General features: G+C 34.7%; 1 protein-coding gene across 1 annotated transcript; it reads left to right on the top strand.

Annotated features, from left to right (window-relative positions):
- The first annotated feature begins 633 nt into the window (after window positions 1-633).
- LOC108212644 (uncharacterized) lies at window positions 634-5,482 on the top strand. Its single transcript, XM_017384365.2, has 8 exons — window positions 634-986; window positions 2,707-2,985; window positions 3,535-3,691; window positions 3,781-4,022; window positions 4,112-4,315; window positions 4,410-4,502; window positions 4,608-4,775; window positions 4,878-5,482. Exons 2-8 carry the CDS (start codon window positions 2,791-2,793, stop codon window positions 5,232-5,234), a joined length of 1,416 nt encoding a protein of 471 aa, XP_017239854.2. The 5' UTR covers window positions 634-986; window positions 2,707-2,790; the 3' UTR covers window positions 5,235-5,482.
- The last annotated feature ends 6,706 nt before the right edge of the window (window positions 5,483-12,188 follow it).

Here is a 12,188-nt window from a genome sequence, read left to right as displayed (position 1 = left end):
TATTTCTCAATTTTGATTCTCGCACTTTTATCTTGTTTTAGACTTATTCCTATCATGTTTACATTCGAACCCATGATGACGAGACGTTCGATTATGAACTAATCATTGTCATGGGATTCTAGCGGATTTATATATGGATTTCAGTAGTTGATTTGCCTTAATTATTTGTGTAAACTGTTATATAAAAGAAATAATATGTGGGAATTAGCAACATTCATCTAAAAACAAATATAACATCACACAAATAATTAAGGATATAATTTCAGTACTTCACTATAATTTCAGTACTTCATTCGTATGCCATCACTACACCATATATTGGATTCAACCACACTTTTTTCAGTGTTACAAGCAAAAGTGTAGCCTTACATGCCTAAAAATTGATCAAAATTGATCTATGGCTACACTGGTTTTTATTGTTACCATTAACATAAATAAATGTGACCGTATACAAGATTTGATATCTATGGCTACAGTGAATTCCGTGTAGCCGTTTCTCCGTATAAAAAATGTAGCCAAACTTAATAAAAATAGGCGGGACATAATTTACTAAGGCGGGTTTCAGTAAATATACAAATATTTCATTCCAGCGGGTTAAATAAAACTTAAAATATTTCTCGCGCATAAACTCTAAACACAGTGTCTCTCTGAAACTCTAAACACAGTCTCGAACCCCTCTCTCTCTCTCAAACCCTCACATCTCTCCCGCACATCTCTCTTGCAATCTCTCCCGCACATCTCTCGCCCTCTCTCTCTCTCGCAAGTTTCTCACGCTCAGGACTTCTCAAGCGGGTTTCAATTGAAGATCTCCAGCAGCGGGTTGTAAGCGAGGTCATCATCTGAAAAGGGGTTTCAAGTACGGGATTAATTGGGTTCAAGCTACTGAGTTTGGATTAGGGTTCTTCAGCTGGTAATTGGGGCGGTGGGTTCTTCAGCGACTGAGTGTGGATTAGGGTTCTTCAGCTGTTAATTTGGGGCTTTTTCAGGTACCTTCTTTAATTAAAAAATTAGGGTGTTAATTGGGGTTTTAGTTGATTGCATGCTTTACGGGGGGTTAATTATTGGGCTTTTGAGTCGTGATAATTAGGGGGTTTTGACAGCTGATTATTGTTGTTTTGACTGTTATTTGGTTGTTTTCAGAATACTTGATTGTCTAATTGATTGTTTGATTGTGCTAATTGAATGTTTGAATATGTGAAATTTATGCTTATTACTTTGTTATTTGTTTAAAAACTATCACAGGCGAGCTAATTAGTTATAAGTTTTGTGTTTCAAGACATTTACTTGAATTGATGTAGTGAAGTATAAAATATAGATATCATGTTTAGTGAATGATGTCTATTTTCTAGTATATATGAGGACTGTGGTAGGGGTACATATATATGTGATATATTTTACACATTTAAGGCTATATATATATATATATATATATAATTAATTTTTGCAGCAGTTTTTTTATCAAGGCCCTGGCTTGATTTCTAGCAAATAGAGTTAGAGCTGTATTATTTAGTTGAGCTTAAACATAAGCAGATTTATTGTACTAAATGAACGAAATAGACAGAATAAAGGCTAATCGAGTTCAACGTAAAGCTTAATATTGGCAACCTATAATAATAATGATGCAAAGCAATAATTGAAGCACAGAGTTGAATTTTAGCCAATCATTGGTCTGACTTGGTGTACCTTCTCATCCTCACCGAACCAGGTGAAATATTTAATTATGGCTTAATTTAGTCTAGTTATGGCTGCACTCTGCAGGCTCACCAATATATTTTCATGTTTCCCAGTACATGGCATAGTGAACACAGTTCTGGTTCCTTTGTGTAAGGGGGATAAGTCCTTATGAGCTTTAAGCTCTCTTGCCACTAATCAACAACTAAACAATCATAACCTATGAATATCAAGTTTATTGTACTAAATGAACGAAATAGATAGAATAATATGAATTAAGATATTGTTAATATGGATAGATAAGATCACAGTATTGTTAATGAGACATTACCATCATCAGAAGTCAAATTTAAAGATATATTTTTAAATTAATAAATAAACACGTAAACAGGGAGGTCCTTACCATAAATTGCTTAGAATCCTGACATGAAGCACACATGTATAAACTAGGAATGGTATGATGAGTGATAAATTAAATGAACTCCTAAACAGGGAGGTCCTTTCTGTTAATTAAATAGACAATGAAAAGTTTTCCCCGGGCACTAATAAGACTTGGACACAGAATCGGTAAACTAGATCTTATATTATATCGTTCTAGCACCAGAAGATATAGTAACCAGGGATCAATGTATGCAAGGACTGGCGATTCTTTATTACAAGATGGCATGATTTAATTCGGAGGAATTATATGCAGATTGAAAATAATAAATCTGGTACATTAAATAATAATCAGAATATTAATGAGTGCTCCTACAGCCAAGAGTGAAGAGTGTCCTACATGAGTGCTCCTATAGCCAAGAGTTACCTTGCTCGTTACATTATAAGATGACTAAATGTAACTACTATATAAATAATAAATCAGAATATTAATGGTATAATAATAAATCTTGAATATAATCTTAAATTAAACTAGTATAATAAATAATTAAACATAATTAGGAAGGAAAATAAATCTCGACTTGTAATAATAGGAATTGATTTGTATTCGAAGACATATTTTACATTGTCAGAAGAGTAATATATTTGTTATTGTAGTTATGGCCGAGGATGATAATACCTGGTTGAATCTTCCCAAGTATTCCCGAGAATATACTGAAGGAGTCAAATTATTCGTGAAAAATGCAATGGCCAAATTTTCCAACGGAAACGAAATCAAGTGTCCTTGTCGTAAGTGTGAAAATCGATTCTGGCTGTACTCTAATAACGTGTATGATCACCTCATATCCTGGCCCAAGAACACGTGCCCGATCTGCAAATATGGCAGTTGAGTCTCAAAAGAAGGAAGCAGCTGTGGTTTCACATCCTGATATAGTGGTAATATTTTAATATTTTAGCTTGCTTTGTAATTGATGGTTCACATTTCATTCCCGAAAAGTTAAGGTACTGAAACTAATTTCCATTAGTGAAAGCAGCAACAAATCCTAGTATCAGATATCTAGAAGTAGTTTCTTGTTTGCCCCTAAATAAGTCAAGCTGACTTCCTTATATGAATTACCAAATATAAAAATGCATGTCTGGGAAAAGATTTCTGAAGCATCCTAATATTTTTGAACTGTTACAAATGATATTTAAAGACAGGGTAGATATATAACAGAAAAGAACACCACGAAAAGAACAGTAGAACACAAAAAATTAATTGTGATTTTCATCTTATCAAAAAATGAAAGTTAACAGGAGTGGTTATGAAGGATCAGTAGGTCTAAAAGCTCTGGAGATTAGACCTATAAAGTATCCCCAAATTTAAATTGCATAAACCTAAAAAGCAGATGCTCCTTTTCGTATGATTTTAATCTATTAAGTGAATATTAACCTAGAAAGCAGACCTATAAAAATGCATGTTTATTGTCTGAATATTTTTTGTAGGCCAATGATCAACCAGTGCTATCGTTAAAGGAGAAGCTAAAAAATATGAAAGAAGGTCCAGGCTCAATGGCTGCTTACTTGGAGATGAGGGAACTCGAAATTCAAAAAGAGATCCCACAGGCAGAGTCTGAAATGCCAGATTTGCAGTCACAGCCTGGTAAGCATATTTTATTGTGTATGGTACAATTAATTGTATATGTCCACTTCATCATTCTTGCTAATGTAATTAATAATTTTATTTGCTAGATACACCGGATGCTGAAATACCAAAAAAAAAGAGAGGGAAGACTAGAATGGATCATGTGCATAATAGTAATGATAAGAAAATTATCACCCTAAATGAATTGTCGCAACCTGTATCGGATAATAGCAAGTTGCTCTCTGAATTTAGCAACTTTTTAGGGACAACTGTTAGGCAGTTTGTGTCCCTTACTTGTGTTAGTTGGCACGAGGTTCCAGAGAAAGACCTATTGTGGGAGTATGTCAAGGTGAAACAAATTTCCTATTTTTGGTCTATTTGGTCCATTTGTTCTTTGTTATTCAATATAATCTTGTTTATGGACTTTGTTCTTTTCAGGAAAAGTATATCATTCCAGAAGAAGCTAAACCATGGGTTTTGAAAACGATGAATGATCAGTTTAGGAGCTACAAAAGTCGGATTAAGAGAGATTACTACTACCCTTATCCTACGGATGAGGAAAGATTGGAGAACAGGCCAAAGGAGGTCCCCCTTGCAGACTGGAAATTACTTTTGAAGTATTGGGCTGACGGAAAAACTAAGGTAATTATTTTAAATTTAATGGTCCACTGTGCTATGAAATATAGGTCCCCCTTCTATTATAGATGGTTTATTATGATGTTTCCCTTTAATATAGAGAACTGCAGCAAAGAACATAGTAGCACGCCAAAAGATAATAGAGACACACACAACTGGGCCGACAAGTTTTGCCCAAATTACCAACAAGCTGGTAATACATATTTCAAATTATTTTCTGTCAATATTGCATATTTATAGTTCTGATTTTTATAGTACCATGATTAATTAATTGACTTGTATTTTATATTAAACTCAGCGACTTAAGAAACTTGAAGAAGAAAAATTGCATGATGCTGATGTTGGTTGTGAAGGGAAATCAGTACATATCTCTGATGCAGATATATACTTGGAGACTCGAAAGAGAGATTCCAAACGCGAGTACAAATTACCTAAGAAGGTGCTTGAAAAGGTCACCGAAAAAATAGTAAGTATCTAGTTCCATAAAGTTTCCTGTACATTTTCCTATGCTAGTTATATTGTGGTATTTGGTATTTGTATTTAAATCAAATGGTATGTCCTTTCTCAGGATGATGTTAAAAAGGCCTTGGCAACTGAAGGTGAGGAGGCTGCTAATAAATTGGTTTATGGTGAAAAAGAACACAGCCCCTCCTACCTGATTGGGAGGCTGATTCAAAAAAAGGAACCAAAGTCTAAGGCATCAGCAGCTCCAGCTCAACCTCCAGATGAGTATGTGAACCAACTAACTGCTAAAATCAAGGCACAACTGCAGCAAGAGATGGAGGAGAAATTTGACAAGAAACTCCAAGACATGATGAAATTATTGGCTGAGAAGAATCCAAGCTTAAACATAAATGTCAACACTGAAGACCCTCAAAAATCGGATGAAATGCCAAATGGAGATGACAACATCGTCACTCCTTGACTGATCCCTATGGCTATTAGTTTTTAATCTATTTTGAATTGCGAATGTAGCTAGTAATCCCTATGCGTACTTAGCTTTAGTTTGTTGGTTGGTACTTTGTGTTGGTTGTGGATTAGTTTAGACTTTATTTTGGGTATTCTCCTAGTACATTAGGATGGCTTTGCTTTGAACAACATAAGTATGTTATTTTTGGATGGTTTTATGTATTGGGATGCTTGACAGGTTTTAAGGGAAATCATTATTTTCAGTACCCATATTTTGCATTTTTTCCATTTCAAGTGTTGGTAATGTGCCTGCAAATGTAGCCATTGACAATAAAGTGTTAAAGTGTATATGTTGGCAAAAGAATACAAGAGTGTAACCAATAATATATGTATTTCAGAAAAAGTGTAGGCATAGTGTTCAAGATGTAGCTAAAAAAATAGTGTTCCATGTATAACTCAGTGTAGCAATAGTAATAAATAGGTGTTGGCATAGGCTTACAACAACATTGTAACTAGTGTAACTATAAAGAAACTCGTGTTGGCATAGGTCTATAACAACAACAAAAACGGTGTAGCTGAAGACCTCATAGTGTTGGCATAGAGGGTCTTCACCAACACTTTATTGGGTGTAGCTATAAACTAGCAAAAGTGTTACCTCAGACCCCTATGGTAGCGGCGATTTTTGTAACACCGTCAAATTTGACAGAAGTGTAGCCATAGCCTATTTTTTGGCTTTTAGCAACAGTTTTTTGGCTTTTGAGCACATTTTTTCAGGTGTTGCTGAAAGCCATATATGGTGTAGTGCATCTATATCATTTAAAACTTGTCACAAATATAATAAAATGATACTATAACATCTAAAAACTTGTGAAACAAATATATATGATAACTTTTTACATCACGCCTTTATCAGAAATGATGTGGTACCGTTATTTTATTTAAGAAATCGATGTCTTTGTTTTTGTTTCGCATCACTTTTTTATACTCTGATATCTATTATATAGTTTAACATCGGGCATTTTCTTGTTATTAGCTGATATGTGTTCCTTCTTATGGCATGGGTCCATTAGTATCTTTTGAATGAAAATGTCTTATTTGACTAAATTTTATATATGTTATTAAGTGATGTGAATGTTAGTTTTTGTTTTCATGAAATCCCCTATTTCAGTTAAATGCCCAATATCCAAACAATACCAAAGCCATACTGCAGAACAACCAATTATCAATGTCTACACTACCATAACTGAACTAAAAAAAATTAGCTAGCAAAACAAAACTTCTGCAAAAGCAAAATGTATTACCATTTATCATTCACTATACCATAGATTGGCTATTGCAACCACTCAAAAAAAAAAATCTCAAAATCGTTGCCTTTGAAAAAAGAAAATCAATATATTGCAATGCCGAGAAAATCGTTACAATAGATTACCGTTTTCGTTAATAATTTTGAAATGAGTATAACTATTGCAATGTTATTATTTGGCGTTGCAATAGATCTTAATTTTTGGGCCAAAAAATTGGCGGGCCAATGAAAATAGCGGTGGCGGGATAATGAAAATTATTTTGCCGGTTTAATTGAAATATACACACAAAAGAGAACTATACACTAAAAAGAAAGTATACATCCAAACACTACTTCAGACCTCAGTATAACACTAACTCACAAACATATACTCTCATCGAAGAGAAGGCAAGATAGAGAAGGGAGAAGGCGATCCATCGAGAAGAAGGCGAAAGAGAATATAAAGAAGGCGAGAGAGAAGGTACACTACCCTATACTCTCATTTTTCTCAAATAACCTATACTCTGTTTGATTGAGTGCATGTGTATATGTATTTTATCGTGTTTAATTTGTATATTTGCTGTTAATTAAGTTTGTGTGTATCTTCTGGGTTATCTTCTTAATTTATGGGTTAAATAATGTGTGTATGTTAATTTAGGGGTTAATCTGTGTATGTTAATTTAGGGGTTTAATTAGGTTTTTGATTAATTTGGTGTTATTGTTTTTAAGTGGGTTCATATGTAAGAGTTGGGTTTATGTTCATATGCTTTGTTTAAGTTGAAATTGGTTTAATTACTTTTCAAATATTAGAATTTGTGTCCTGTTTAGGCTACTTTACTGCTGTTCACATGCTCTTGTAGTTCCTAAAACATATATTCACCCATATTTGAGTGCAAAATTTATACATGACAGTGAAATGTTAATTTACAGGGGTTTAGTTATTTTTATAGGAGTTTATTAAATTTTTGTTTGTTTCTCTTTGCACCTGTGTAGAAATTCAGTGATGAATTGGGCATTACTTCCAAAGTATAGTGAAGAATATATAAGAGGGGTGAAAGATTTTGTGTCGAATGGTTTTGCAAATTTTGGTGTAGGAACTGAACTTAGGTGCCCTTGTAAGAAATGTATTAATCGGTTCTGGCACTCACGCGATGTCGTTCAAGATCATCTTATATGTCAGGGGCCATATCCAGAGTTTGTCAACTGGATATATGAGATTTCAACTTCTAAGTTCAAGAAAATCAGTGATACTAGTGATGATATGGAGTGTGATCAGGGGGGGTTTGGTTTGGGGGATGATTTTGATGAGATGATCCGTACGTAATTCATATAAAAATGACATTGACACTAGTGGTAAAAATCAGATGAACAAAGATGCAATTAATTTTTATAGGCTAGTGGAGGAGGGCAAACAACCTTTGTATCCGGGGTCGAAAACTTTTACTCGTTAAGTTTTGTAGTTAAACTTTACATGTTGAAGTGCACTTGTGGATTTACCGAGTCAGCCTTTAGTGCAATACTTGAGCTGATAAAAGAGGCCGTCCCCAACTCAAATTTGCCTCCTTCTTTTAGTGCTGCGAAGGGGATGATTAAAGAATTAGGCCTTGATTATGAGAAGATACATGCATGTCCTAACGATTGCATGCTATATTGGGCTAAAAATAAAGATGAAAATATATGCAAAGTGTGTGGAGTTTCAAGATGGAAAGCTGTAGATAATGATAAAAATGATATATTAGAGAAGGATGATAGGAAACAATATAAAGTCCCTGCCAAAGTTGTGAGATACTTTCCGTTGAAACCTAGGTTACAAAGAATGTTCTTGTCTAAAGAATATTCTGAACTCATGACTTGGCACGCAACGGGCCGAATAAATGATGGAAAGTTAAGACATCCTGCCGATGCCAAGGGCTGGAAGTCAATGGATGCAAGTCATCCAAAATTTGCTCAAGAAAATCGAAATGTTAGGTTGGGGTTAGCGGCAGATGGGTTTAATCCTTACCGTACTATGAGTATATCTCACAGTACTTGGCCTGTGATGCTAGTTAATTATAATTTACCACCTTGGTTGATTATGAAACCTGAGAATATAATTCTTTCAACTCTGATCCCTGGTCCTACACAGCCTAGTAATGAAATAGATGTGTATTTGCAGCCACTTATAGCTGAGTTAAAAGAGTTGTGGGAAACTGGTATAGAAACATATGATGCCCACTTTAACAACACTTTTACCTTGCACGCGAGCCTGTTATGGACAATAAGTGATTTTCCGGGGTATGGGGTTTTATCAGGTTGGACCACAAAGGGATACCTTGGTTGTCCCGAATGTCACTATGAAACATCATCAACCTATTTGAAGCACAGCCGTAAAGTTTGTTACATGAGCCACAGAAAATTCCTACCTCCTGATCACAAGTTTAGATTTGACACCAAAAGATTTAACGGGGAAGTTGAAACAAATCTTTGTCCTGAACCTTTATCCGGAAATTTCATTGTTAGACTTCTGGGTAAATTTAGGAATAATTTTGGAAAGCTGAAGGGTAAGAAAAAAGATGCAGATTGTCCTTGGAAAAAAAAGTCGATATTCTTTGAGTTACTGTATTGGAGTGATCATTTAATTAGACATAATCTAGATGTGATGCATATAGAGAAAAACATCGTCGATAAAATCTTAGGAACTTTGTTAAACATTGGGGGCAGAACAAAGGACCATCTAAATGCTCGTCTAGATTTGCAGGAGATGGGGATTCGTAAGATTCTTCATCCTGTGAAATCTGCTGATAACAATCACTTTGAAATTAGGGCAGCTTGTTTTGACATGACCAAAAAAGAAAAAGAAGACTTCTGTTCAGTGCTGATGAATGCTAGACTGCCATATGGATGTGCGTCTAATATCAGCCGGTGTGTGCAATTGAATGAAAGAAAAATTTCTGGTTATAAAAGTCATGATGCACACTTTCTTCTTCAATACCTACTTCAATTTGCTGCCATCAAAACCTTAAAACCTGAGGTCGCGATACCTTTGATTCGACTTGGTTCCTTCTTTCGGGGCATATGTGGAAAAGTAATACAGTTAGATGACGTAGAGAAGTTGCAAAACGAAATCATCGAAATACTTTGCCAGCTTGAAACTATCTTTCCCCCGGCATTCTTTGATATTATGGCTCATCTGCCAATTCATTTATGTAAAGAAATTGAATTTGGAGGACCTGTGCACCTTAGATGGATGTTTGGGATTGAAAGGTATTTGAGTAAATTGAAGTCATATGTTCGTAATAGGAGCAAACCAGAAGGCTGCATAGCTGAAGGGTACATGGTTGAAGAATGCCTAACGTTTTGTTCTAGATTCTTAGCTGATGATAGCAAAAACAAATTGAACTCTATGAAGTCAAATGTTGGAAGTCATATTGGTTCAAGGCGAAACAAGGATGGAAAACCTATAAATTTGGCAGAAAAGATATGGATTAATGCTCATCGATACGTATTGTTCAACTGCGGCAACATGGAAATAGAGCAACTTATAGAGTAATGTCTTTCCCCTGGTTTTTACTCAAGTTTATATAGTAATTTATAATACTACCCTGTTTAAATATTTGAAATTTGACATAACTGCAGGGAACACCGTTCCTTATATGACAATCAAGTGAAGTCAAAGTTGTATAAAAGGGAAAGAGAACACACAAAGGAATTTTATAACTGGTTGAAGGATGAGGTTCAAAAAAAGGAGGAATGCTCACCTGAACTATTAGCTTTGTCAAAGGGGCCTCAACGAGCAGCAAGAAAATTTAGTGGTTATATAATTAATGGATTTAGATCCCATACAAAACAAAGAGACGGGAAGTGTACGACACAAAACAGTGGTGTTTATTTGACCGCGCAGACTACTAGTTTTGCTAGTACTAAAGACAAAAACCCCATTGTTGCAGATGTTAGTTACTATGGAGCCATTGAAGAAATTATCGAGGTTGATTATTGGGGAGCATTGTCAGTAGTTTTGTTTAGATGCATTTGGTACCAAAAGGATAAAGACTGTCATGGATTGACAAGGGTCAACTTTAACAGAATTTATCAAAAAGATGACCCATTTGTTTTAGCTACACAAGTACAACAAGTTTTCTACATTCAAGATTGTTCTGAGAAGAACTTGTATTTTGTTGTTAAAAAACTGCCAAGGGACTACAATGATATGGAAGACGAAAATGCCAAGGGGCATTTTTCTTGCATTTTAATTTTCTTTTTTTTTGTGCATTTTAAGTTCATATTTTCTCCATTTTATGTTCTATTTTTCCCAATTTATTTCATATTTTCTGTAATTTAGGTTAATTTGACAATTTTTTGAGTTTATATACTTTATAAACTTTTTTGCAAGGTTAATGATGAAGTGGCAGTACCACCTCCCCCCCAGCTACCTAGTACTCTTCAAGAATTGAAGCAGATAAAGAGGGCGTACAATAATGATGGAGTTGGAACCATGGAGGCATTTGTAAAGATGAGACAAAGCCTCAAGGAAAAGGAACAAGAAGCAGCTAGCAATGCAGAGGACAATGATGCTGGGGTAAATAAGGAACCAACAGATGGCAAGGTTCCAGCTGAAGGTATGTTTTTGATCCTTAAGTTGTGGTAGAAATTTCAATTATATATATATATATATATATATATATATATATATATATATATGACTAATCCTATATAAAAATGGTGTTTAATTACTTTGAAATATATATATCAAGGTGAAACTAAAGTTGCAAGGCGTAGAGGACCTACGAAAATGAGTTCTGTTTTTACGAGAAAATTGGAAGAAAGACCACATCTGATCCTAAATCATGAGTTGCAACCTGTGCATGAAGATAGTAAAATAAGATCAGAATTTGGCAGTTTTTTGGGGACAATAGGGAGACAATGTGTACCCCTAGATTATGTCATCTGGAGCCGAGTTCCCGAAACAGAGAAGAATGGTTGGTGGGAGTTTGTCAAGGTCAAAACCACACATACTACAAATTATCTTTAAATTACATGTTTAGATTTATGCAGATTATGAAAATAATGTTGGTACATAATCTGTTTTGTTATGTTTCATATGTAGACAAAGTATGTCATTCCGGAGGAGGGAAAAGATTGGGTTTTAAAGACCATTTGTGATGCGTGGAGGATGTACAAAAGCCGTTTTAAGGCCGAATATTATACCAAATATGACAATGATGAGGAGAGGTTGAAGAGAAGGCCGCAGTCAATTCCTCTTGAGAAATTCAAGATTTTGCTACAATATTGGGGTGATGAAAAAATTAAGTCTACTGCTGCAAAAAATGAACCGAAGAAGGGTTATTGATATGCACACTGCTGGCCGTACATCATTTGCACAAATCAGGAACGACATGGTATGCTCCTGGATCTTAATTAATTATATATCATTTTTTATCATTATTAAATATGTTTTGTACTTGTTAATTATTATTTGTTAATTTATGTCAGAAAAAGGTCCAGTCGACCCCTGATACACCCACAAAGGCAGACATTTACCCTAAAACACGCAAAGGTCATGAAAAGAAGGTCAGGAGTAATATTTTTTCTAGTATTGTTAATTAGGAATGTACGTATGATCAATATCTTGAATTTGTACATGTGTGTGTAAACACTTATTTATTGTTCATATTTTGATTATTTGTAGACTACTAAAAATGCCGAGGGAAA

Source organism: Daucus carota, chromosome 3, assembly GCF_001625215.2.
Source record: "Daucus carota subsp. sativus chromosome 3, DH1 v3.0, whole genome shotgun sequence".
NCBI classification, from domain to species: Eukaryota; Viridiplantae; Streptophyta; class Magnoliopsida; order Apiales; family Apiaceae; genus Daucus; species Daucus carota.
This window is presented reverse-complemented; position numbering and strand designations above follow the sequence as displayed.

Bases quoted from the DNA above. Each gene is read 5' to 3' on its own strand.
- LOC108212644 (XM_017384365.2), top strand. From the start codon at position 2,791: ATGCAATGGCCAAATTTTCCAACGGAAACGAAATCAAGTGTCCTTGTC. The intron at 3,692-3,780 runs GTAAGCATATTT...TTTATTTGCTAG, and splicing joins AGATTTGCAGTCACAGCCTG to ATACACCGGATGCTGAAATA. The intron at 4,503-4,607 runs GTAATACATATT...TATTAAACTCAG, and splicing joins CCCAAATTACCAACAAGCTG to CGACTTAAGAAACTTGAAGA.